This window comes from Alnus glutinosa, chromosome 3, assembly GCF_958979055.1.
Source record: "Alnus glutinosa chromosome 3, dhAlnGlut1.1, whole genome shotgun sequence".
Classification (NCBI taxonomy): Eukaryota; Viridiplantae; Streptophyta; class Magnoliopsida; order Fagales; family Betulaceae; genus Alnus; species Alnus glutinosa.
The window spans coordinates 27607593-27635277 of NC_084888.1; the positions used below are offsets into that span (position 1 = coordinate 27607593).

Sequence of the window (27685 nt, forward strand, 5' to 3'; positions counted from 1 at the left end):
TTGCAAGCCTTGGTTGGTAAGTTGATAGAAAAAGTAAACAACTAGAAAAAAATTTAATTAGACTTGAGTTTTAATTGGTAGTAATTTGAGCTGATAATGTGAGAATTTATATGAGACTTACCTGTCCAAATAAATTTTGAACTGTCCGCCTACTTATTTAGACAAATAATTGTTGTGATTTATATCCCATTCAAAAGCGTGTTTCATTGGGAGACGACTTAGACTTAAATATTTATTGGTAGGAAAATTAAGGTGAATACGATCGTGAATGAAGGATGACTTCCCAAGTCATCAATCCAAGTCAATGCCGTGTACACTTAGAAGAACCAAAGGAGAAGAAAAAGAAAACATCCAACTAGCATATAATAACTCCATTATGCTTTTATTTTAGTGGACCCAAGAAGTCGTCGTCCCAACTTTTAGTTATTCTTAGTTTCAATTAGGATCATCACATTCATTTCAAAGTACTTTTAGAATAGTACAGTTTATACATTTTCCAAAGCCAATTAGACAATGTTATAGCATGTCAATTTTACAAAACCAATCGCAATTTATCAAGTCAGCCTTAGATAAGCCTAATAAATATATGGTGAATTCAATTATCATATATGTACACCGTATACGGTATCTATGTACCCGTAAACTACAAAAGTGAGACATCAAGCCGTCAAGCTTGTATATATATATATATATATGAGGCCACAATAGCCCGTCAATGTGCGAAGGAAGAATTGAAGGTGGTTTAGCTAGAAATTAAGGAAACAATATTTCTCAATGGAGTGGGCTTTTGTGAAAGCCTTGCTGTGGGGTTTACTTGTATTTCTTCAATTTCATGGGCACACACCTGCCTGCCTCCAGGAAGAGAGGATCGCTCTGCTGAAATTGAAGGCGTTTCTGCAACCAAATATTATTTATGCAAATGATCACCTTCTTCCGTCATGGATTGACGACGCAAAGAGTGATTGTTGTGGTTGGGAGCGGGTCACGTGCAACTCCACCACCGCTCACGTGATCAAGCTTTCCCTCTACAACTTAAACCAAGATCCGGATTACTATGAATATCCTTATTCCTATGCATATGAATATAAAGATAAGAAGCATTGGTTGCTAAACATGTCCCTGTTGGTGCCTTTGAAGGAGCTAACAACTCTTAATCTATCCGGCAATGCAATTGGTGGCTGCCTACCAAATGAAGGTATGTTCTGAGTCGCCCCTGCTTTTCATTTCTTAATTATATTATATACTACGTTGAAGAGATGCCTTTGAACGTCTTCAATCTATTTCCCTCCACCCAAATGAAACAAAAAGCGAAAATATTTCATTGAGTCCTTTTATTCTCTTTGGTCAAAAAATTCAGAATTACTGAGGATTGAATTTATGGTGTTACATGTCCTTGATCTTCATATCTCTCTCTCTCTCTCTCTCTCTCTCTCTCACATAAGCCAATTACCAAAACTTCAAGTAATTCTAAATATCACACCATGTTTTCTGTGTCCCTCAAAATTGATATGACTTCTAAAATTACCATTTGATCAAAATTCAATAGGGATCTATCACCAATCTGATTTTTATATTAACAACCAATTTTATTGAGAATATTGCATCTAGAACAGCAAGAATAATAATTTTTAAATAAAATTATGTAATATTTTATATTTAATATATAACTTTATTAATATGTTAAAATTAAAAAGGTCTCATTCTTATTTTTTCCCTAAGCCTCAATTTATAGTGAGTCACCTCTGCCCTCCCCTCTCTAGCTATGCGAAAACAAAATGGACTAAATTAGACTTCATGGATAGTCATTCACCCAATACTCGCTTCCGCTGTGTCCATTATATTAATAAAAAAAAAAAATCAAGAAGCCTTACATATTTTATTCTATGAATGATATTTCCCTGGAAAAGATTTCATGTAATTCTATTTGAAGAAATCAGTACTAAGCTATATATAGCTTCCTTGCTCAATTTAAAATTTAAAAAAAAAAAAAAAAAAAAATTACTGTCCGCACAAACATTTTTCCAACCGGTAACTCTAATTCCTACGCCTCCCTTGATCAAGCCAACTCCACCTCCCGTTGGCAGATGCAGCAAACCTGAGAGAGAGAAAGAGGAGGAGAGAGAGAGAGTAAAACTTTCTTGCCGACATATTTAAGGACCTTTGACAACTCCACATCAATTTTCAGATGACACAAGGAAAACATGTTGTAACATTTAACATTAATCACCAAACTCAAGTTTTATTTGCAACAAAAATTGATGTTGCATGTTTAAAATCTTAAAAGATTCCAAACTAAAGCATGACCCACTTTCTTTTTATGTTTCATTTTTCTCTTACTTTATTTTATCACTTCTACACTATTGCTTTTTTGTGTTTTATCATTCTTTATTTTCTTAATAAATTATATATATATATAGTATACTTACAATCAGATGCTGTTGATTTTAGTTGGCCATTATTACGAGTTCTCATTGTCTATCATGAACATGCCGTTGATTTTATTACACAATCTAAATAAATTCTAGTTACTTTTGACTTTCTTACAAAAAGGATAAAATGATTAACCATATTATTTATTGACAATAATATATTAGCAAAACTTGAACATGAAAATTTAATTAGTAATTTAACATCTGCCTTGGATAATAAATTAATTTTTAATATTTAATAATAAATTATTATATTAATATTAATTGCAAATCAACCTTGGATGGAGTGGACCTCAAGTAACGGGCATAGGATATTCTCCTAAAGCTAGAAGTGGGCTGGGGTGAATATGGATTTTGATGGTCTACCCCATCGCGGCTGTGTTTATTAAAATATCATATACATATCTCTCTCTCTCTCTCACACACGCGCGGGGAAGCAAACACACACATGCACATGTTTATTCAAAAAAATAAGAAAAAGAAACACATTCATCTGAACTATTTTTGTATATATGACTAATTTGCCCCTAAATGCACTGTTTTAGTGATGTTGATAAAGAAATTAAAAAGATAAAAAAAAAAAAAAAAAAAAAAAAAAACTGACACAAATGGATGGCCACGTGACTATGTGGCCACCCGTTAGTTCAGATAAGGTGGCCCCCACCTCTTTGTGTCAATTTTTTTTAATCAATGTTACTAAAATGGTGCATTTATGGGTAAATTAGTCATGCAAAAATAGTTTATGCACATGTGCTAGTCATGTGTGATGCTTTCCATCCAAACTAATGGTCAAATTTGACACAAAAGATAACAAGACAAATTTTGGTAATTTATGAGTACGAGTTGCAATGAGCCATAATTCGAGGTTTGAGTGTAAATACAATGGTAGTTTGGAGGATAAACTGTAATTTATCCTTTCAATTTTTTTCTAACTACATTTATTACTATGATTTTGTGTAATTGGAATATTTTTTAGTGGGGCAAAGGTATAAAAAAATCTTGAATTAAAACATTAAAATATTAATTAGACTTTTTTTTTTGTAAGTAAGATATTTTGTTTTGAGTACACAAAATAACTTACCTTGTAGATAGCATGAAAATGGGCTGAGAGGAAGGCTGCCTCAAAGTTTTCCTTTCCTTCCAAATTGGGAGGAAAATGAGAGAGAGAGAGAGAGAGGGGAGAGTTGTGATGACAGTTTTTTTTTTTTTTTTTTCCTTTTCTTTTGTAGGATTTGAAAAGCTATCAAGCTTAAGGTATTTGAGATTTTTAGACCTTAGTTATAACTACTTTAAGAATAATAGCATTCTACAGTCTTTGAGTGCAATGGCATCGCTTGAGACTTTGAATCTTACTCCCAATGAGTTGCAAGGCTACTTTCCTGCTCAAGGTGGTTTCTTTTATCTTATATTTTATGAGAGCATTTACAATTTGATAACATTATTCTTAGTTATTACCAAATTTTATTTCTATTTAATTTTGAAATTTTTGTATTGAAGCATATGAAGAAGATTTTTTTCTAGGTCTTCTAGTAATTTTCTTCAAGGTTTTGAAAGGCCAGCAATCCTTTGAAAATTAGGGATATTGAACCTTGGTGATAATTTCTTTGGTTATAGCATTTTATCATCTCTAAATGGACTTGCGTCCCTTAAGATATTGGGGTTACTCTCTCTCTCTCTCACATGTGTTTTTAGAACACAACACAAGTATCTAGTTAGTAAGCTATAAAATGCTATTTTACTTTTAAATACTGTGAATTGCATAGTTTTTTTTTTCTACAATTTTTTAGTAAATCTACAACAGGTTTTGAAAGCTTGCCAAGATTGGAGAACCTGGAGACCTTAGATCTTAGTTACAACAATTTCAACAGAAGCATCATAGAATTATTGAGTGCAGCTAAATCCCTTAAGAATTTGAATCTTGCTTCGAATGGAATTGAAGGATTATTTCCTGCTAAAGGTATGTGAATTTTTTGTACCACTTAATAGAAACAGCAAGCAGTTCCAATCATATTTTAAAAAATAAATAAATAAATTATGTTTTGTTTTTTGCAAAATTATCAGCATTTGATCCCTCTCTCATGTGGTTTTTGGCCACAACACAAGTATCTAGTTAGTAAGCTATAAAATGCATGCTATTTTACTTTTAAATAATATGAATTGCATAGTTTTTTTTTCTACAATTTTTTAACAAATCCACAATAGGTTTTGAAAACTTGTCAAGATTGGAGAACCTGGAGACCTTTGATCTTAGTTACAACAATTTCAACAGAAGCATTATAGAATTATTGTGTAGCTAAATCCCTTAAGAATTTGAATCTTGCTTCGAATGAAATCGAAGGATTATTTCTTGCTAAAGGTATGTGGATATTTTGTACCACTTTATAGAAATAGCAAGCAATTTCAATCATATTTTTTTTTTAATAAAATGTTCTGTTTTATGCAAAATTATCGGCATTTGATCTCTCACATGTGTTTTTAGAACACAACACAAGTATCTAGTTAGTAAGCTATAAAATGCTATTTTACTTTTAAATACTGTGAATTGCATAGTTTTTTTTTCTACAATATTTTAATAAATCTACAACAGGTTTTGAAAGCTTGCCAAGATTGGAGAACCTGGAGACCTTAGATCTTAGTCACAACAATTTCAACATAAGCATCATAGAATTATTGAGTGCAATCAAATCCCTTAAGAATCTAAATCTTGCATGGAATGGGATGGAAGGATCATTTTCTGCCAAAGGTATGTTGATTTTTTGTACCACTTTATAGAAACAGCAAGCAATTCTAATCATATTTAAATTTTTCTATGTTCTGTTTTATCAAAAAAAAAAAAAAAATGTTTATAAGATCATTTTGAACCTGTAAACTACAAAGCTTCACCTTAGTTTCATTTCTGATCTTGTAAAATATATAAGATATTTTATTTTGTGTACACTAAATAAGTTACCTTGAAGATAGTATACTCCCTTGTTTGGTAGCGTGAAAACGGGGTGAGAGGAAGCCTGGACCCACAGTTTTCCTTTCCTTCCAAATTGGGAGGAAAAAGGAGAGAGAGAGATAGATCATAGCACGTAGTTTTCAGTGCATTTATCCTTCTTCTCCCTTCTTCATTTTCCCTTATTTCCTGTGGTGCATTTGTCCTTCTTCTCCCTCCATTTCCTTTTACTTTCCTTCTCCTCCTTTTTCTCTCTTTTCCTTCCCCCTCTAACTGACAAAATAGATCGAGGTTCAATTTAGTGTTATGTAAATGCAATAATAAGAATTTGGTTTTAATAATTGAAATTCTTTGAAATGAAATGAAAGCCATGTTATGTGAAATTATATTACTCTTGTATTCCTGTAGATGAATGGTCATGGGTTTTTACATGTATGCTGAAAGTATGTGTATTGTATTATTATTTAAAAAATATAGCGCATGAATTTTTTGCCGCATAAAGAATTTTTTCTTGTCACATATGTACATGACAAATAAACAATCATGCCATATAGCAAACAAATGCCGTTGACAACATCATTTTTAGTTAAATATTTCTCATTCAACTATTATCATTTCAAATCTCTTTTTATGTTCACTTCTTTATTATATCTTACAAGTGGACTTACATCCCCTAAGGCAATGAGCCTTGGTGGCAATAGTAAGCTGAAGATGTATTATGCATTTAACTTTGTCACTGAATGCTTACGATTATGAAGCACTATTGTTGTCCAAAAGTTTGTTGTGCATATCTAGTTAGTAAGCTATAAAATACTATTATTCTTATAAAAACTACAAATTGCATAATTGTTTTTTACTTCTTTTTTTTTTTAATAAATCTACTACAGGTTTTGAAAGCTTGTCAACATTGGAGAACCTGGAGACATTAGATCTTAGTGGCAACCGTTTCAACAGAACAATCTTCGAATCATTAACTGCAATCAAATCTCTTAAGAATCTGAATCTTGCTCATAATAGAATAACAGGATCCTTTCCTACCCAAGGTATATATGTTGATATTTCGCATTACTTTATAAAAACTGCAAGTAGTTCCAATCATATATGTTTGAAATTTTCTATGTTCTGTTATGCAGAAATATTGCCTTTGGAAAATTTGGAGAAGTTGGATTTAAGTTATAATGGCTCCCTAACATTCCAAGGTACGTAATGAGAGAGAGAGACTTAAGTTTAAAATTTTCAAAAACTTTATGACCACTTTACACCTCAAAATTCTTAGAAAACATTATATAGATTTCTTGCCCATTCAAAATATTGCAAAACTATACTATATTCTTCTTTAATCTATTTTAAATTAAAAATTGTTATATGTCACTCACCCTGAAGGTAATTAAAAGCAAGATTTTTAAATTATTTACCCATTCACAAAAACTAAGATTTTTCCTAAAAAGAAACTATTCTTATACCCTTGATTTTCTGTTTTTCAATTTTGTCTCCCAATTTATGTCCTCCCAAAGGAAGCAAAAGACCTTTGAGAATTTGCATTTAATTGCAATAAAATAAAAATAATGGAGAAATTCGACATTAGTTAAGGAGGATTAATGGTTTTATGATAAACAAATTGAAGTAGTCCAAATATTTGAGAGCAACACCTTAAATATATAATTTAAGCTCGCAACAGAGGATAATGATTATTAGGCATAAGTGGAATAACTCTTGTACTTTTAAAGGTAAAAATAAGATTTATCTTTTTAACAAATATTTAATTATTATTTATCGTCAGTATAATATTTCACCATTTTATTCAATGGACATTAGTTTCTTAAATAGGATCAGTGTATAGTATTTTCAATGTAAACCAGCTGGTTAATGTCTAATATAAATAAAACAAGGTGAAAACATGATCTAGTTTCCAATGTTTGTAATATATTTAGAAATGGCGGTTGAGAATTTGTTTTCAAATAGTTTCCTTAATCATCCTAGGCTTCAAATATAATCAAGTAATAATCAAAATGATCAGTGTATAGTTTGACAATAAGTTCACAATAGGTAGAAGAAAGTTAAAATACATGATGAGCTAGAGATTTTGTTTTGGCATAATGGTCTTGAAGGCTAATGTGATCAACACCCGCGCGTGTTTATATATAGCCAACAAGTTGTAGCTCAAGAATAGGATAAAAGGAAAACATAGTCAACAAGGCTAATTTTGATTCCTTGAACCTAGCTATATATTGGGTGCAGTAGTATATAACTTATTAATAAAAGGAAAAATCCTTATGTCTTTGAAGGAGAAAAGTATTTCTATATATATATATATATATATATATATATTTTTAAAGGATAACCACGAACTTCATAATTGTACGTAGTTCTTCATTGACATAATACAATAGGGAAATATTGTGTTTTAGCTTTTCAAGATTATGGAAAAAAAAAATTATCAGGAAAAGCCATAAGACAATTTCTTTCATTTTGTTTTTTTTTTTTTTTTTTTTTTTAAATTAACCATATATTGATGACATTTGGCTGTTATGACTTTCTAAACATTTTGGGTTTACTAGTGACATAAGCTAAGCAAAGGATTGCACATAGAGCTAAGTCTCTATTACTTCTTTCTACAATGAGTTATTCAAGTTTTCTGGTGCATTTCTACCACTATTGTTGTTAGTATTTATAATCCTATTGCAGAATAGGATCCTCTAAGTTATTTTAGAACACAACACAAGTATCTAGTTAGTAAGCTATAAAATGCTATTTTACTTTTAAATACAATGAATTGCATAGTTTTTTTTTCTACAATTTTTTAATAAATCTACAACAGGTTTTGAAAGCTTGCCAAGATTGGAGAGCCTGAAAACCTTAGATCTTAGCTACAACAATTTCAACAGAAGCATCATAGAATTATTAAGTGCAGCTAAATCCCTTAAAAATCTGAATCTTGCTTCGAATGGAATCAAAGGATTATTTCCTGCTAAAAGTATGTGGATTTTTTGTACCACTTTATAGAAACAGCAAGCAGTTCCAATCAAGTTTAAATTTTTTCATGTTTTGTTTTATTAAAAAAAAAAAAGAAAAAAAAAAAGGATCATTTTGAACCCGTAAACTACAAAGCTTCACCTTAGTTTCATTTCTGATCTTGTAAAATATATAAGTAAGATATTTTATTTTGAGTGAACTAAATAAGTTACCTTGAAGATAGTATACTCCCTTGTTTGGTAGCGTGAAAACGGGGTGAGAGGAAGCCTGGACCCACAGTTTTCCTTTCCTTCCAAATTGGGAGGAAAAAGGGGAATGAGAGAGAGAGAGAGAGTGATGCATTTATCCTTCTTCTCCCTTCTTCATTTTCCCTTATTTCCTTTTCCTTTTTCTCTCTTTTCCTTCCCCCTCTAACTGGCAAAATAGATCGAGGTTCAATTTAGTGTGGGCGACACTATATTTTCAACTAAACCATTAGAGAATTTCCATGTTATGTAAATGCAGTAATAAGAGTTTGGTTTTAATAATTGAAATTCTTTGAAATGAAATGAAAGCCATGTTATGTAAAATTATATTACTCTTGTATTCCTGTAGATGAATGGTCATGGGTTTTTACATGTATGCTGAAAGTATGTGTATTGTATTATTATTTTAGAAATATAGGGCATGAATTTTTTGCTGCATAAAGAATTTTTTCTTGTCACATATGTACATGACAAATAAACAATCATGCCATATGGCAAACAAATGACGTTGACAGTATCATTTTTAGTTAAATATTTCTCATTCAACTATTATCATTTCAAATATCTTTTTATGTTCACTTCTTTATTATATCTTACAAGTGGACTTACATCCCCTAAGGCAATGAGCCTTGGTGGCAATAGTAAGCTGAAGATGTATTATGCATTTAACTTTGTCACTGAATGCTTACGATTATGAAGTACTGTTGTTGTCCAAAAGTTTGTTGTGCATATCTAGTTAGTAAGCTATAAAATACTATTCTTCTTATAAAAACTACAAATTGCATACTTGTTTTTTCCTTCTATCTTTTTTTTTTTTTTAATAAATCTACTACAGGTTTCGAAAGCTTGTCAATATTGGAGAATCTGGAGACATTAGATCTTAGTAGCAACTATTTCAACAGAGCAATCTTCGAATCATTAACTGCAATCAAATCTCTTAAGAATCTGAATCTTGCTCAGAATGGAATAACAGGATCCTTTCCTACCCAAGGTATATATGTTGATATTTCGCATTACTTTATAAAAACTGCAAGTAGTTCCAATCATATATGTTTGAAATTTTCTATGTTCTGTTATGCAGAAATATCGGCTTTGGAAAACTTGGAGAAGTTGGATTTAAGTTACAATCAACTCAATGGCTCCCTAACATTCCAAGGTACGTAATGAAAGAGAGAGACTTAAGTTTAAAATTTTCAAAAACTTTATGACCACTTTACCCCTCAAAGTTTTTAGAAAACATTATATAGATTTCTTGCCCATTCAAAATATTGCAAAACTATACTATATTCTTCTTTGTTTCAAATTAGACATGCATTAATCTATTTTAAATTAAAAATTGTTATATGTCACTCACCCTGAAGGTAATTAAAAGCAAGATTTTTAAATTATTTACCCATTCACAAAAACTAAGATTTTTCCTAAAAAGAAACTATTCTTAGACCCTTGATTTTCTGTTTTTGCAATTTTGTCTCCCAATTTATATCCTCCCAATGGAAGCAAGAGACCTTTGAGAATTTGCATTTAATTGCCATAAAATAAAAATAATGGAGAAATTCGACATTAGTTAAGGAGGATTAATGGTTTTATGATAAACAAATTGAAGTAGTCCAAATATTTGAGAGCAACACCTTAAATATATAATTTAAGCTCGCAACAGAGGATAATGATTATTAGGCATAAATGGAATAACTCTTGTACTTTTAAAGGTAAAAATAAAATTTATCTTTTTAACAAATATTTAATTATTATTTATCGTCAGTATAATATTTCACCATTTTATTCAATGGACATTAGTTTCTTAAATAGGATCAGTGTATAGTATTTTCAATGTAAACCAGCTGGTTAATGTCTAATATAAATAAAACAAGGTGAAAACATGATCTAGTTTCCAATGTTTGTAATATATTTAGAAATGGCGGTTGAGAATTTGTTTTCAAATAGTTTCCTTAATCATCCTAGGCTTCAAATATAATCAAGTAATAATCAAAATGACTAATTAGTTTGACAATAAGTTCACAATAGGTAGAAGAAAGTTGAAATACATGATGAGCTAGAGATTTTGTTTTGGCATAATGGTCTTGAAGGCTAATGTGGTCAACACCCGCACGTGTTTATATATAGCCAACAAGTTGTAGCTCAAGAATAGGATAAAAGGAAAATATAGTCAACAAGACTAATTTTAATTCCTTGAACCTAGCTATATATTGAGTGCCTTTGTATATAACTTATCAATAAAAGGAAAAATCCTTATGTCTCTGAAGGAGAAATGTAGTTTTTTTATTTATTTTATTTATTTTTTAAGGATAACCACGAACTTCATAATTGTAGTTCTTCATTGACATAATACAATAGGGAAATATAGATGATATTGAATTATTGGTTATACAAAATTTGAATCTTATAAGCATTATTTACCCTTTTGCTGAATACTTACTTTCTTCTTTTTATTATCTTCTTGAAAGCACAAAAGGCTTCAATGAATACTTGATTGCAACACATGCAAAGTGCTTTTAATTCATGCTAATAATACCAGTAGTATCCCTTCCACATTCAATATTCATATTAACAAAAATTGGTATACAATATGAAATGTGTTAAGTTATACTAGATCTTCTATCCGTACTATAATTTATATTTGACAATGTGTTTCTTCACTGTGATATAGATATAGATAATCTAAGCAACTCCGAGGTTCTCTACTTGCAAAACAATCAATTTAGAGGTCCTTTTCTTGCAATCATGGGTTAACAAATCCATCATCTAATTTTAGGGCTAATTAAAATAAGTTGCTATTGAAAGATAATGTCTATTTAATATTAGCCGGTATACCATCTTAAAGATTTTACTGACACCGTCTCTCTTCACTCGTGGTAGGTTTGTCTAACTTCAGTAGGTTGGAGATTTTAAATCTGCATGAAAATTCTTTCACTGGAAGTATTTCTCCATATATCGAGGCACTATCTTCTCTAAAGGCTATATCATTAGCTTGGAATAAACTGAATGGCACTTTACCTAAAGGTAAGAATTGACTATAAAATCAAATGTTTACAATTAGTTTGTCTTGCCTGTAATAAATGATATACAATGGGAAAAATATAAAAAAGTTCACTTAACTAATAGCCGATTTTTAAATAATCCCCTGAATTTTCAAGTGTGCTAAAGTGATCCATCAAATTACCAATGTGTCCCAAATAGGCCACTATTTTTAATTATATTCCTATAATACCCCTATTCTCTTACAAATTAAAAATAAAATTACACTAAAATATTTTTATAAAAAAATAAAAATAAATAGTTGCAAAATTAATCACTGTGGTTAGCATAAATTACAAATCGTTGACTGCGAAATAAAAAATAATTCAAAGGTCTTCAAGGTAGGTCAAAAATAACAACTTAGTCATTGTAGTCAAATTCCATAAAAAATAAAATAAAATAAAAAATTTTAGTTTTGAAAGTTTTCTAATTTCTTTAACTTTTTTAGTGTTATATTTAATAGTTTTTTTTTTAATTTCTTTATTATTTTTACTTAAAAGATAGTTTTTTATTACTTTTTTATTTTAGTTTTTAAGAGAGGATATTATAGGAATATAAAAAAAAAAAAAAATTGGCATTTTTAACACACTTTAGTAATTTGATGGATCACATTAGGACAATTGAAAATTCAAACGGCTATTTTAAAATCGGGTATTCCTATATTAGCTAAGGGGGCTTTTTCACATTCAATTTATTAGGAATATGAGATAGGGTGAAGGAGCATCATTGATTTAACTGGTTTTTTTTTTTTTTTTTTGGAAGAAATATTACTCATCTCATTAAAATGTGAAATCAACCGGAGCATAAAAGCCACCCAAGTATCACTACCATTAATTTATAAAACTCGTCCCCTTGCCAAAGGCTTAGCAATATCCAACCGGATCTTCACTCGGAGATACATCCCCCAGCCAACCCCGTCATCCTCTGTTTCCACATCTTCCACAATGCCCACCGACTTTCCAATTTGATGACCCATTGCTGCACTCATGCAAGAAAGAGGAAGATTGAACGTCCTTGTCCAAAAAGAGACCTTTTCAAAATCCATTTGAGCAGGTGGAATTCTCCCATTATAATCAGCAATGGAGATGAGATTCTCTTCAAAGACCCAAGGCTGGCCCTCCTTCACTCTGTCTTTTTCCCAAAAATGCTCAAATTCAAGTAAAAAAATGTTATTCCCCCAAAGTCTTGAAGACTAAAGTTCCTTTCCGGTCTCCATGCTCCGACAAGCGTTGATCGGATGGCATCCTTACCAATAAGACGATCAGAAAATTACTTACACACCATACAAGCTTTCCCACGAGAACCAATCTCATGCATCCCCTGTTCGACCACTTCCACCCCCAAGCTCTCTTCCTCTGAAAGACAAAAATTCCGCCATAACTTCGTAAGATCCTCCGCCATTCCAGAACAAATCTCATAGAAGAACCAACCAAATGAAAACCAATACCAAACCAAAACAATCCCCCAGGTAACAATCCACCAGAACAAAACACAATAACCACACCTCTAAAACAATAAGCAAAAGAGCAAATCGTATAGACAAGCCACACTCAGACCTCTTCTCAAACCCTAAGGGTGAAAAAATTTCTTCCAATCCCGAAGGACGAAAAATCGCAGCTCCACCTAATACGGATGGAAATTTTTTTTGTTGATTTAACAGGTTGTATGCACTAGGAAGCTCAACAATATATAAAGTGATTTTTTTATTTTTTGCATAATTAGGATGGGCATTGCTAATGTTATTCCTTTTGACAGAGTTGTGTGGACTGAAGAAGCTTGAAGAGTTACATCTTTATGGCAATTTCTTTGATGGAATCCTTCCACCATGCCTAAATAATTTGACGTCTCTTCGATTGTTAGATATATCTGAGAACCAATTCGCTGGAAACATCTCTTCATCTCTGATAGCCATCCCAACATCACTTGGGTACATTGATTTCAGTTATAATCATTTTGAGGGTCTATTCTCATTCAACTTATTTGCTAATCACTCTAAGCTTAAGGTAATTATATTGGGGAGTGAAAACAACAAGTTTGAGATAGAAACTGAAGATTCTGTGGTTTGGGATGACCTCTCGTTTCAGTTAAAGATCTTTATACTACGCAATTGTAGTTTGAACAAGCTCACTGGCAATATTCCTAAGTTTCTCTTTGACCAGCACGAATTGGAAATAATTGATCTTTCTCACAATAAGTTGACAGGAAACTTCCCCATGTGGTTGCTTCAAAACAATACAGGGCTACGAGAGCTAAGTCTTCAGAATAATTCTTTCGTTGGTAAATTTCATTTGCCACCAGATCAGCACAAGAGTATTTTAAAGATGGACATCTCTGACAATTGCTTAGATGGGCAACTTCAAGAAAATATTGGAAAGATTACTCCATACGTAAGATATCTAAAGCTTTCCCGAAATCATTTTGAAGGATATCTTCCGTCCTCAATTAGTGAGATGAGTCATTTAGAAGATTTGGACTTGTCATTTAATAATTTCTCGGGAGAGTTACCAGCGGAATTTGTTGCCAATTGCACCTCCTTGTATTTTTTGAAGTTATGCAATAATCGCTTTAACGGTGAATTTTTCTCAAAGCACTTCAAGCTGCGATATTTATCAGTTTTGATATTAAACAACAATCAGTTCACAGGTACTCTACCAGCTATACCATTGCAATGGAGTCTAGATTATTTGGATATTAGCAACAACAACATGTCAGGAACAATTCCTGGATGGATGGTAAACAGGACGTTTTTTTGGACTTTTGACGTGAGTAACAATTCCTTTGAAGGTCAGATTCCTTGTGGACAAGTAGATTTCTTTCAATTATTAGACCTTTCTCATAACTCACTTTCAGGATCGTTACCTTCTTGCTTGAATCTACAGGGTGTTCACCACCTACTATTGCAAGGAAACAAACTTTCAGGACCTATACCAAAAGCTATTTTCAATTCATCGACTCTTAACACATTGAACCTTAGAGATAACAGCTTTTCTGGAAGCATCCCTGTTGAAATCGGTGCACTTTCTAACTTAATAATACTTTTGTTGAGAGGCAACAATTTCAGTGGTATAATTCCAAATCAGATGTGTTGGTTAAATAAGATAAGAATAATGGATCTTTCCAAGAACTCTCTTTCTGAGACAATACCAAACTGCTTTCACAACATGTCCTTTGGAAAGTTAATTGTTGATTATGTTGTCTATAATGAAGATCCTTCTGAGGGCTGGTATGAACAAATAGGTTCAACATTCCAAAACCTTATAAAAGGGAATAATGAAGGAGGTAAGATGGAGTTATTATATCGTAAAGAAATTAACGTTGTGTTTGTAACAAAATATAGGTTTAACTCCTACCATGGTAATATCCTTAATTACATGTCAGGATTGGATTTGTCATGCAACAAGCTCACAGGTAGAATCCCACCTGAACTAGGAAATCTATCTTCAATTCATGCTTTGAACTTGTCTTACAATCAGTTGACAGGTTCCATTCCACAAACATTCTCAAATTTGAACCAGTTGGAGAGTTTAGACCTTTCTCACAACAATTTGAGTGGAGAAATTCCTTCAGTATTGATTGATCTGAACTTTCTAGCAATATTCACTGTGGCTTATAACAACTTATCGGGTAAAGTTCCAGATTGGAAAGCACAATTTGCAACGTTTAATAAGAGTAGTTACGAAGGAAATCCATTTCTTTGCGGACAACCAATAGAGAATAGTTGCACCGGAGCAGACGAGTCACATCCATCACCAACAAAATCTTCAAATGCAAGTGAAGGGAATTGGTACGAAATAGATCATCAGGTCTTCTTTGCAAGTTTTACCGCATCTTATATTGTTTTCTTCTTGGGTGTTGCTACTCTTCTTTATATTCATCCTTATTGGCAACAACGGTGCTTCAATTTTATTGAGGATTTTAAGTACTGTTATTATCCTGTTTTTGATAACTTAAAAAGATTGTCAAACCGTCTATATCCTTAGATATATTCAGTTTCCATGGACATCTTTGATGGTAGTGATGATGGCTAGCGGTACATTTGATTATGAATAATGGTTATTGCGCTGTAATATGAGACAAGTTATTCACTTGCACTTGCTTTCTTCTGTATTGTAATTCTCGTCACTTGATGACGGATATTGTTCTTGTAGAAATCAGCATTATTATAATTTATTCACTTCAATACATTATGGTCTCCATCATTCACAGAAATGTACCCTAGATTAAACATTGTGACCATTCCAGAACTTAAGACAACAAGAGAAAAAAGAAAACGTAAAAGAAAGGGATAATGGAAGAGGATTGACACGAGTAAGGATATCAAAGAGAAAGATCAGCCAAGTCAAAAGTTCTGGAAACAGCTTTGCACCAAGATTCCACCTTCTTCTTCCTCAACTCGTCGTTTAATGTTGAACGGAAAATGGTAGCACTTTTACACTTTTCTTCGGAAGCAAAAATCTCATCTTCTGTCCAAAAACCAACTGCTAATCCAGCAGCATAGGCTGCTCCAAGGGCTGTTGTTTCTATGTCAGCTGGTCTCACGACCGGGCTTCCCAACAAGTCTGCCTACAAACATTATTATACAAAATCTACAATTATTGGACCACAAAAAGGAGCTCACAGTTTGATTAGAACAAAACACACCAAGAACACATGATGATATAGATAGCTAATCAAATAAAACAAAAAATTCACAAGATCACTGACAATATCTGATATATTAATATTTATTCAAATGAACATTGCAATATGAAAATATCAAAACTGACAGCCTTGGTGAAACTCCAACCAGAAAATGACAATTTCTTAAAAATTGGTTAGTGAAAAAAAAACAAAAAAACAAAACACCACTCCTTTCACATATAATCAAATAAGTGAAGGGAAAGAAGAAACTAAAAACTTTAAGGAAATGATTAAGTAAACAGATATAACATAGAATAGCTGCCCATGAACATTTACCAAGATTTACAAAAAAGAAGCCAATGAACTCTAATTCAAAATAGTACACTCCTTCTCCCCTATAAAAATAGGATGACTTGTGAGGCAAAACTTTGAGGAAATGAAAGAAAAACTTTGAAGTCACTTCTTTCACTTCTCCATATGGGATCCATAGCAACAAGAAAAACAGATTCAGAAGACTACTCAAAGCAATTCAAACCAGCATCATGTTGCAAGAAAAAAGGTTGCAAACAATTTCCACAATTTTGAGGAAAGCATGAAAGCATAAATGGTCCAAGGAGTGAATGATAAATCTATTATGTGCCTTCACATTGATATACAACAAAATAAGAATTATTCTACAGTTCTTTCTACATGATTTCAATTTTTTAATCCATATCTCTTTCAATTATTTGGGTTTCCTGTCGAGCTACTTAGAAACAAAGATATACAGTAGCACAAAAAACTTTGGTGAAAATTCACCACTGTTTGACAACTGGCACAAACTGGAGAAAATGCCAAATGTAACTTTTCATGGCTGTTTCTGAGATTACAACAACTTAGAGACCTACATTCTGAGAACCAAAAAGCCAACAGAAATATCAAGGAAAGAACAATTGTTAAAGTGGTTGAAAAGTGAGAAAATCATATTATTAAGGAAGAAAGACTTGGTAAAGGAGAACTCGGCACAGATTTATAAAAAGGGTGTCGGCAGAAAAAAGAGGAAGAAAATAGAAAAAGGCTGTATTAGTAATGTTGAACTATAAGCTAAAATGGAAAATTTATGACAAAAGAAACACAGAGAGCCCAAACCTGAATCTGCATCAAAAGATTGTTAACAGTAGCACCACCATCTACCATAAGCAAGAATTCCCCCTTCTCATTCTTAACCTCACCCTCCTCCCCTGCATCTTTGTGCATTGAATCCAACACATCTTTGACTTGGAAACACATGCTCTCGAGCACAGCTCGAGCAATGTGAGCCTTGCTTGTAAACCTTGTGATCCCAATACAAACTCCCCGAGCATCATCACGCCACCAAGGAGCAAACAATCCATTAAAAGCAGGCACAAAGTAAACCCCGCCGGTGGTTTCAACCTTCAAGGCCAATTCCTCAATCTCACTCGCGCTACTAATAATCCCAAGACCGTCTCTGAGCCACTGAACTGCAGCTCCAGCAATAGCAATCGATCCCTCCAGAGCATAATTTGTTGGTGCTTCGGGGCCAAGCTTGAATGCTAAAGTGGTTAGGAGCCCATGCGTTGACTGGATTATCTCTTCACCTGTGTTGAGAAGTATGAAAGCACCAGTTCCATAAGTGCTTTTAGCTTCACCTTTCCGGCAAGCTTGCCCCACCATTGCTGCATGTTGATCGCCTAAACATCCTGAAATTGGGACACCAGACACTGCCCATCCTTTGGAGATTTTTCCAATAAGCTCAGAATTACTGACAATTTTGGGCAGAATTTCAGCTGGAATCCCCAGGGTCTCTAAAGTGGGTTTATCCCAATCAAGTGTTTTGAGATTCATGAGCATTGTTCTTGATGCATTCGAAACATCAGTAGCATGAATTCCTCCATTTACCCCACCTGTTAAATTCCAGATTAACCAAGCGTCTATAGTACCAAAAAGAGCATCCCCTACTTTCACAGCCTCCTTAACAGCATCCACATTTTCCATCAACCAGAGCAGCTTCACTGCACTGAAATAGGTGCTTATGGGCAGACCACATACCTCCACAAAATGAGTCCTTCCCCCTGCCAATTCCTTCTCCAATTTTCTGCAAAAATTGAAACCAGAAAATCCAAATAAAGCACTCCAATTCATCCAGAAAAAGAAGAACAGGTACTCCCAGATTACGGTAACTAAAAAATGTGTATAAAGCAAAATTCATAAATTACTCAAATCCAATTCATAAAAATATTAAAACCCAATGCATAATCATAAATTTGATGAGATGAGTATCAATTAAAATCATAAACAAATAACACCCTGACACCCAATTCATAATCATATTATCCAAATAATGGAATGGGTATTCATCACAATCCGAATCCAAAAGCAACAACTACCCCAAACAGAACTAGAGTAATTAAGAAATTGATATTGATTAGCATCCAAGAATTACAATATCCAAGATCTCAAATATCCAATCCCATAAATCATTCAAACCAATCCAATAAAATCTTTCACTCAAATCACCAGAATTTATAATCAATTATATCTAGAAGTAAACCAGAATATCTAATCAATTTGACTGTAATCATCCCTAAACCTATTCCAAATCCAACTTCAGATAACAATGTAATCTCTATTAGTATCTGCAGGTTGCTCGAGGAGAAGACTAAGTCCACAGCACCCTACAGTAGCCTAGAGGAGTTCCCAACGTATAAAATGAGAAAAAGTTCCAATTCGACCGAGATTGAAGAAGAATAATTTTAGAGAAAGTGAAAAAGAACAGTACTACATCGTATAATATCATCAATCAAAACTGTGTATGAAAACAATCATGCACAAATCAGTATAGCACAACGGCTTTTGACTAAACGTTATAAGTCATATCCCCGTATCACTAACCCCAAATATACAAAATCAAAGGAATAATTTTTAAAAAAAAAATATATATATATATATATTCGGAAATGGAGTAAAAAGTGCAAAAGCAACAACAACCCAAATCCGACGGTCAACAAGGCCCTCTTGCCCCACATGGAGCCGGAAATCTTGGGTACAGCATTGCTATTGTCCCTCTCCTCAGCGCCAGCGGACGGAGTAGAAGAATCGTTGTAACTGGGAATGATCTAAAACTAATTCCAAACAACAAAACCAAACCAGAAATGGACAAAGGAATACCTGCAAATAGAACTGGTACGAACATCCATCCAGACAATGGCGTTGTGAAGAGGATAACCGGTGGATTTGCTCCACAGCAGAGTTGTCTCTCTCTGATTGGTCAACCCAATAGCCTTCAATCCACTGTCCACGTTGTGGCCATCCGCTGTGGCCTTGTCTATTGCCTTGGCAATGCACACCCTCACACTCTCCAGAATCTCCATTGGATCATGCTCCACCCATCTGCAAAATACCCAGAAAGAGAGAAACTTTATAGAGAGCGAGAGAAAGACAGAGAGAGAGAGAGAGGATGATATTTGATAACTTACCCGGCTTCTGGGTAGAACTGAGTGAACTCGATCTGGTGAGATCCTACCGGGCGAGCTGAGCGGTCGTAGATAATGAATCTGGTGCTGGTGGTTCCTTGGTCGATTGAGCCAACATACGCAGCCTCCTTGTTTGACATTTTTCTTCTTCTTCTTCTTCTTGCTTTTGTTGTATAATTTTCTTGTGGGTTACCCAGAAAGAAAACAGAGTGTGAAAATTTATAGAGAAAGGGAGAGAGCGAGGACTTCTTGATGTAGAGTCAGCTACTGGAGGGAACAAGGATGCCGATTTGCCAGGAATTTTCTTTTTCTTTTTTTTGTAAACGGGGCCAGGGTTTATCCAATCATTAAAATATTGATATTGTTAATAATTAGGCTAAGAAATTCGATAAATTTTTAATTCGTATGGATAATGATCGCCAATTATTTTTGTTCTTAATTAAGGCTATTTGTAATTTGATAAACTTTAATTGGAATAGGAATCCTTTTTCTTTTAATATCAAAATACTAAAATTGGATCAATGGTAAACTCCCTCGTTTTCAAATAGTCATGGGATCTGAAAAATTAAGGGGGTGAAAAATAATTCTATAAATTATAAAAAAAAAAAAAAAAAAAAAAAAAAAAAAAAATTGACAACTCACAGTGTTGAAGTCATTTATCCCCTAAACATAAACTTATGCCTTAAATTTCGTCAAAATTATATATATTTTTTGAGGTAAATTAAAAGTAAATATATGTAAATAAAATGGATAAATTCAGGTTTGTTGAGCAACCAGATTAGGGCGGAAAGTACGAAGTCCTGGTCAAGATGTATATGACCTCATCTCTCCGGACTTCTTGGTTTGCTCAACGACCTTTGATTCACATTTTATCGCCACGTGGCCCTTATTAGGGCCGTTAAAATCTATTGCCACGTGGCTGACTATTGGTCGTTCAGACAAGTTGACTTGGGCGGACAAGTGCACGTTACGCTCGCACATTTTCACGGGAATTCCATTCAAAGATGGTGGCTTGCTGCAATATTCCGGAACAAATTTTAGGTTATTATCTGTATTAAATTGTCAGTAATTTAAACACTTAATGTGGAAGACTTCATATAAAACCTATTTATTTGAATAAATGATTCAACAGCTCAAATTTTTATTTGAATGGATAAATTCAAGAAAAAAATACACATAATTTCTTCAAACTACCACTTAATTATCAATGTCTCCCCAAATTATCAATTATGTCTATGTCTCCCCTCAAACTATTAAAATAGGTCAATGTCTCCTTAAGATTAACAAAAAAACAAAAATAACTTTGAATTTTTTTTAATAAGATAAAAATATCCTTATAAATTTCAAAATGTAAAAAAAAAAACTAAAAATAAATAAATAATTTTTTAAAAATAAATTCAGGGAGAAACTAAAAATAAATTTCAAAATTTAAAAATAAAATAAAATAAAACGAAAAACATCAAATTTTTTTCAAAAAAATAAAACCCTTTTTTTATTTTTTATTTAATTTTTAATTTTTTGCTTTTAGTTTTTTTTTTGTATAATTTTTTTTTTAGTTTTTTTAATTTTAATAATTTTATTAAGGGTATTTTTGTCATTAGATGAGACATTGACATTTTTCGATAGTTTAAGAGGGGAGAGATTAATACAATTGGTAGTTTAGGGGGACATTGACAATGAGGTGGTAATTTGAACAGGTTTTGTGTACTTTTTTCTAAATTCAATATGAGGTTTTGCCTAAATTATTAGTAATTTATGCGTATAATTGTTATGAATCCTTATCCAATCGAATGTGGATAGTGTAAAGACACACCCGCCACGGTTCATAGCAAATCACTTGGCTCCATGTTTCATTAGGTTATGGCGAGTAGTTGATTTTTTTTTTTTTTGGAAGAAATTGTTAAGTGATTCTTACTTTTAAAGTCTTTATAATTTTATGGTGCGTTTGTGATTGTGATTTCGTGAGAAAAAAGTACGATTTTAAACCAAATCGCAGAAATGAATCATTTGATAATTGGGTTTTTAAAAGTTACAATTTGAAAACATAGAAAATTGCTTTTCAAATTGCAGGCAAAGTTGTACTTTTTTTTAAAAAAATGCATAATTTTAAATGCTAACCTATGATTTTAAATGTCAAACTGCGATTTTGCCAAACGTTTAATTGCGTTTTTAAAAATCACTTTTACAAATTGTTATTAAATCGCACTTTTTTAAAGTCACACACCCAAACGGACCCTTAATCTGAAATTCAATTTGGTTATTGAATCTTCACTTTGATTAATTAGATCCTTGAGTCCTTGCATTTAACGGTTTTTACAAATTGCTCTTTATGATAGAATTACTTAATATACACCTGATTTATAACACATTATCCATGATTTCTAAATAACTTCATTATCCTTTTATTATCCATGAAAATCACCGCAATACCACGATTAATTTAAGTGTTCTTATTAAAATCCAAGATGATATTCATTGTTAAATTGATTTTTTCTTTTTCTTTTTTTGAAATAATAGTACTGATTCTCATTCATGACTTGAAAAAACAATTAGAGCAAAACAGCTCTAAATAACCAAAGGGATAACCTTTGATGATACAAAATGTCTAAAATACACCGCAATGCAATTAATCCATACTCGTTCCTGTGCATGATGGAGCCTTGCCTATGCTAATAGATGAGCAACCGCGTTTCTCACAAATTTGGTATGACATACCTCCCAAGGCTAGAAAAAACGTAACAGATTCTAAATATCAGCAATAACTTGTCTGTGTGTAGCCCATAATAAACTCTTGTTTTTAATAGCAGACATCACTTGCAAAGAGTCTCCTTCCAAAACAATTTTTTGGAAACCCCTACCATGGCAAAACTCAACAGCGTGCAAAGCAGCCATAGATTCGGCAACCACCAGGGCTACAGAGGCGTGCAAAGACGAACTAGAAGCAACAACAATCTTACCATTTGAATTCGGCGCCATAACCCCAATCCCCACTTTTCCTTGAGCATGATTCAAAGAAATATCCCAATTCACCTTATAAAAACCAAATGGAAAAGGTTTCCAGATCACTGCAACAGGTTGAGCCATGCCCATTGCCCGCCATTCTGTCTCCTTCTACAACTTCTCCTCCTCTAGCTTCATTGCCTGATGATAATCTTCAATATAAGATACAGCTGCACTGATCAAAGCATTTGGGCGGAGAAAATCTCCCCCATGAACCACAGAATTCCGTCTAATCCACAGTCTTCATGCCACTTCTACATGAAGCTCAAAATCCTCAGTCGTGCACCGTTTCAAAATGTATTCCAACAACTCAATAAAAGTGTCCCCAGCAACAACACTCTTCTGCATGGACTTCCCGCAACCTCCCCAAACATCATTGGCCGAAGGACAATCCCACAAAATGTGTTTTATCAACTCCACTTTAGACTTGCAAAAAATACACAAAGGGTCTACATCCATACCCTTTTTAATGAGATTCTCAGCGGTTGGTAGAATATTGTGACAAGCACTCCACAAATTTTTTTTTTACAGGATTTGGCACTTTCAGCCCCCAAATTACCTTCCATAAATCTTGCACCTTCAAAGAATAAGAACACTCACCACCCTTAACTTCTTGAATATCTTTTTCAATGTGATAGGCACTCCTAGCTGTGAACGTCCATGTTGAAGAATCCCGCCAAATCATTAAGTCACATTGGCCATACTTGCTAAGAGGGACACTTAGAATTTTCTCCGCTTCCTCCTTACTAAAAATGGAATGAATAAGATGTCCATTCCACCATTTAGACAAATTATCGATTAAACTTCTGACTTTGGAATCCGCCGGAAGAAACTTTGGAAGAGATTGGACTACATACATTGTAGGTTGTGGGAACCACTTATCCCCCAAATCCTAGCTGTTGTATTTACTCCTGTTGGGTGGACTAGCATATTCCCTTTTTATTTTGGGTCCATAATGAGTTGGACCAATTATGTAAGCACTTGAGGAAGCTATGTACTTTCATCCTATAAATAAATAGAGTTGTCCCATTAGACTTCATTAGGTCATCTGAAAATTAGGGTTGAGAGACTAAACTCCTCTACACACACTACAAATAGGACTTCGGCTGCAAAATCAGAGATGGAAAACTCATCATCAAACAATGTCGCATGCTATGAAGTAAGACAGATTAACATTGATTATTTCTAATACTAACATCACTGCCATTCCCTATCCTCCAAACAATTTCCTCCTTAATAAGATCTAAGGAGGAAAAAATACTCTGCCAAGCGTAAGATGGCCGGCCACCCAAGTTGAGACTCCAAAAAAGAAGACCTTGAGAAATATTTTGCCTTTAGAATCTGACCTGCCAAACTGAGAGAATTATGCAAGAGATGCCACTCCTGTTTTGCAAGAAGTGCTTTATTAAAACACCACAAATCACGAAAACCTATTCGCCCCTTCGCCTTTGAGAAGCCCAATCTCTACCAACTCATCCAATGAATCTTGGATTTGTTATCCATAAAATGGTGTTATATGAAAATCCCTTTGGTTTTTTAGGTTTGCCCCTAAAGTCAATATAGTGAGGAATACCAACTAGCCACGGTTTTTGAATATTACAAATGTCTTGCACTCGATCATCAAGTAACGTATAATGGACATTGGATCGGTAAAACTTAATACGAACACTCTCTTCAAATTATAGTGGGTGAACCATATAATTTGCCTTTTTATCAACCTAACCTATGGGATGGGTAGTTAAGAATTATACAAAAATAAATAAATAATTAAAAAAAATAACCATTTCAATGGAATTTGGTTGATAACACTTAAATTATCGTGGTCTAATAGTATTTTTAAAAATAGAGATCTTCCACTTTTGTAAAGGTTTTGATCTTTTGTGATACTGGGGGCTATTATATAATTTGATTTTGTATATATATATATATATATATATATATCAATTTTAGCTATACTAGTTTCGATCTAAAATGTATTCGGTTGAAAATTAATTTTGGCAAAATCATTTTCCAGAAAAATGATTTCAGCTAACAATTTATTTTGGTGTTTGGCTTGTACGGAAAAAAGTAATGGCGGGCAATGGCCGGTAACGGCTAAAAACGACAAGTAACTTCTAGCAAACTTTGGAGACCTTTAGCCGGAATCCGACAAACTTCGGTGGGGTTCGAGCGACCTCCGGCGTGACGCATAATAAACTGTGAGAGAGAATATATGTGAAAATGAGAAGTTCAAACTCAAAAAATGGTTTTAACAATATTAAAAAATGAAACTATTTTCTTAATATTAAAAAAACTTTTATGATCAAACCGAAAATGTTGTCAATTAGACTATCATTTTTTATCGCATCAAACACTGAAAAAAAAAAAACAAATATATGTATATTCAAAAATACTTTGAACAGAACAAAGAGAGCCTTAACTAAAAAGGCGAACTACATATTAATTATGAAATTCTCATGTTTCCAAATCAATAAAAGAAAAACATTGACGTGTCTGGAAGATGACTACCATCATAAATTATTCAAATTGATTTTTGAAAGTATCAACCTTTATGCCGGCCTAAGAGTGATATTTAGCATCTTTCTCATTTGTCGTTTTGTGGCATTCTTCAATGGCAGAGGATTTTTCTTTGGCTTTTCATTCCACTGCATGTCCTTAACTTTCATGGCTCCATTCAGAAGCCGATTCCAATGTTGATTAATTCTTAGAAGCTTTTTCTTTTTGGGAAAGGGATGGGAAGTGAAGAGAAAAAGGTATATTCTGATTATAAAAGCTTAGCTTATTGACTTGTTCAGGCCGTCCCAAAGGAATCAGTTTTAATGGATGAGAACCAACTTATTCAGGCATTGAAAATGGTAGTTTTTAGTTAACTATATTGGTTGGTTGGCACCTACCAACCAAGATAATAGAATCGTGCATTAAATACTGGAGATTGGAGAAGCTCCCTAAGAAGCATAGTGACAGTTGATATCGGTACGGTCATAAATGAAAAATGTCCGTTGGACAATCCGCTTAATTAAATTCGATTTGAATTCGATTCATTTAATAAATTACCCGAGTGTGAATACAAAGTTAGATTTGCTTATTAAAAGAATTATACTCTATAAACTCGACTCGTAAAGATTTGTATAACTTCATTTTTTTATTACTTTTTTATAGCACTATTATTCTAATTTCGTAATTAGAACATCTTAAGTAAAGATGAATTTTTTTCATAATATAATAAATATAGTTTGAATTACTGTTATTGTGAGTCTTGATATAGATACATGTGTGTTTGTATGTACATAAGGGAGTTTTTGTATATGTATAAATATATGTGTGTGCATAATAAGTTTAATTATATACATACTATAAAACATACATACACACACATATATGTTTATTTATTTATTTATTTAAATTCAAATGATCAAATATTTAACAATAATTCTTAAATAATAATTAGTATGATTTACGGGAAAAAAAAATATACAATTATGATATTTACTTTATATATGAATGAATAAATTAATTGATCAATTCATTAACAAACTCAAGTTCACTCGAAAAATAAATGAGCCAAATTGAACAAATTATTTAGTTTGATGATAAATTCGTATTCAAAATAAAATTAAATGAACAAAACTTTTTTAAAAAAATAAAAAAGTAATTGTTGCACCAACATTTGACCGGTTGCAATACTTGGTTAAATTCTTTAGCTGATGCCAAGTTGACAACAATTTCTTTCTACATGCATTGTGTGTTTCACCTCCATCTAATCTCATCTTCCTTGCACACTACACTTTTCTTTCTTTTTTTCTCCGACTCTCTAATCCGGATACTGAAATCTTCAACAATTTGTTGTTTATGCATATGTACATGAGAGATTCTATATAAGATTCATTATTCGAGTATGTGGTTGGGCAGTTCAAAATTTATTTAAAAATGTGAGTTTTATATAGGAGCTCTCATACAAGCTATTCAAATTGCTATTTCTAGGAATAGCTATTTTATGGGAATAGACAACTTTTTTCAAAAAAAAAACTATATTTTCTTTTATTTTTCTCAAACTAAACTTATTTTAAAAAAAAAAAAAATTAAGAAATTGGTTAGATCTGTAATGGGTGGTCGGCCACCCACATCAAACCTCGGGGGTTGTCACATCACCCCCTAAGTGCCTCGTGGTGGACTCCTAAGGCCCTCCGGAGGTGGTCGCACCATCGAGGGTGGCCATTGGCCAAGACCATCCCTGATGCAGATTGGGGGTGGCCTGGCCACCACCGATACGCATCGAGGTGACCACGACACCCTCGGGCTTCGCTTTGGGTTGTCGGCCACCCATAGATTGAACATCTTCAATTTTTCTTTTTCTTTTTTTTTTTTTTTTTTTTTAGAGTTGAGTTTTTTAGAAAAGTAATAAATTATGTGAATTTTTTTAGTAATTTTGGTTCGATTCCAATTGTGGTATATATATTATCATCAAACTAAGGAATTGGAATAATTATTCCATTCCATCATTCTTGATTCTTAGTAATGACTATTCATTTTCTTAATAGAATACTCATTCCGCGTATCAAACGAGGCCTTATAGTGTATTTGATAATGGGATGGGAAAATATGAAGAAACTAATTGATGAGATATAAAGTAGAATTAAGTTTTAAATTTTTTGAGAGATAAAAGTGAATAAAATTGTTTGGCAAAGTTGACTCTTTTAGTAAAGAAAAAACAAATGAAAGAAAGCTTTGCCAAACGTAGCCGATCTCGATCAATCCTTTGTATGTGTGAAAGTGGACCTTCCCTCAAGAACGATAAGGATTGGATAAAGTATATATTGGGTTACTTTGGATGGATAAAGTTCTTCACGTGCATTTTAAATGTTATTCTATTTTTCTCCACGGGAAAGTAGACACATTATTATCCCGTTGCTCAAAAGCTCACGGCTTGCTTGAAATTCTTGCGATTCCTGTGATTTTGAGAAAACTATCTTTAAC

The 27685-nt window shown here is 32.8% G+C and overlaps 2 protein-coding genes across 2 annotated transcripts; one reads left to right on the forward strand and one right to left on the reverse strand.

The window, feature by feature from the left end:
• Positions 1 to 731: 731 nt before the first annotated feature.
• LOC133862791 (receptor-like protein 13) lies at positions 732 to 15800 on the forward strand. Its single transcript, XM_062298664.1, has 8 exons — positions 732 to 1195; positions 3659 to 3820; positions 4231 to 4386; positions 8264 to 8341; positions 9421 to 9576; positions 9667 to 9741; positions 11460 to 11603; positions 13374 to 15800. Exons 1-8 carry the CDS (start codon positions 775 to 777, stop codon positions 15596 to 15598), a joined length of 3417 nt encoding a protein of 1138 aa, XP_062154648.1. The 5' UTR covers positions 732 to 774; the 3' UTR covers positions 15599 to 15800.
• Positions 15776 to 20013, reverse strand: LOC133862790 (glycerol kinase). The gene is made up of 4 exons (XM_062298663.1): positions 19715 to 20013; positions 19407 to 19628; positions 17367 to 18333; positions 15776 to 16181 (listed from the first exon to the last, which is right to left on the reverse strand). Exons 1-4 carry the CDS (start codon positions 19849 to 19851, stop codon positions 15936 to 15938), a joined length of 1572 nt encoding a protein of 523 aa, XP_062154647.1. The 5' UTR covers positions 19852 to 20013; the 3' UTR covers positions 15776 to 15935.
• Between the last annotated feature and the right edge of the window lie 7672 nt (positions 20014 to 27685).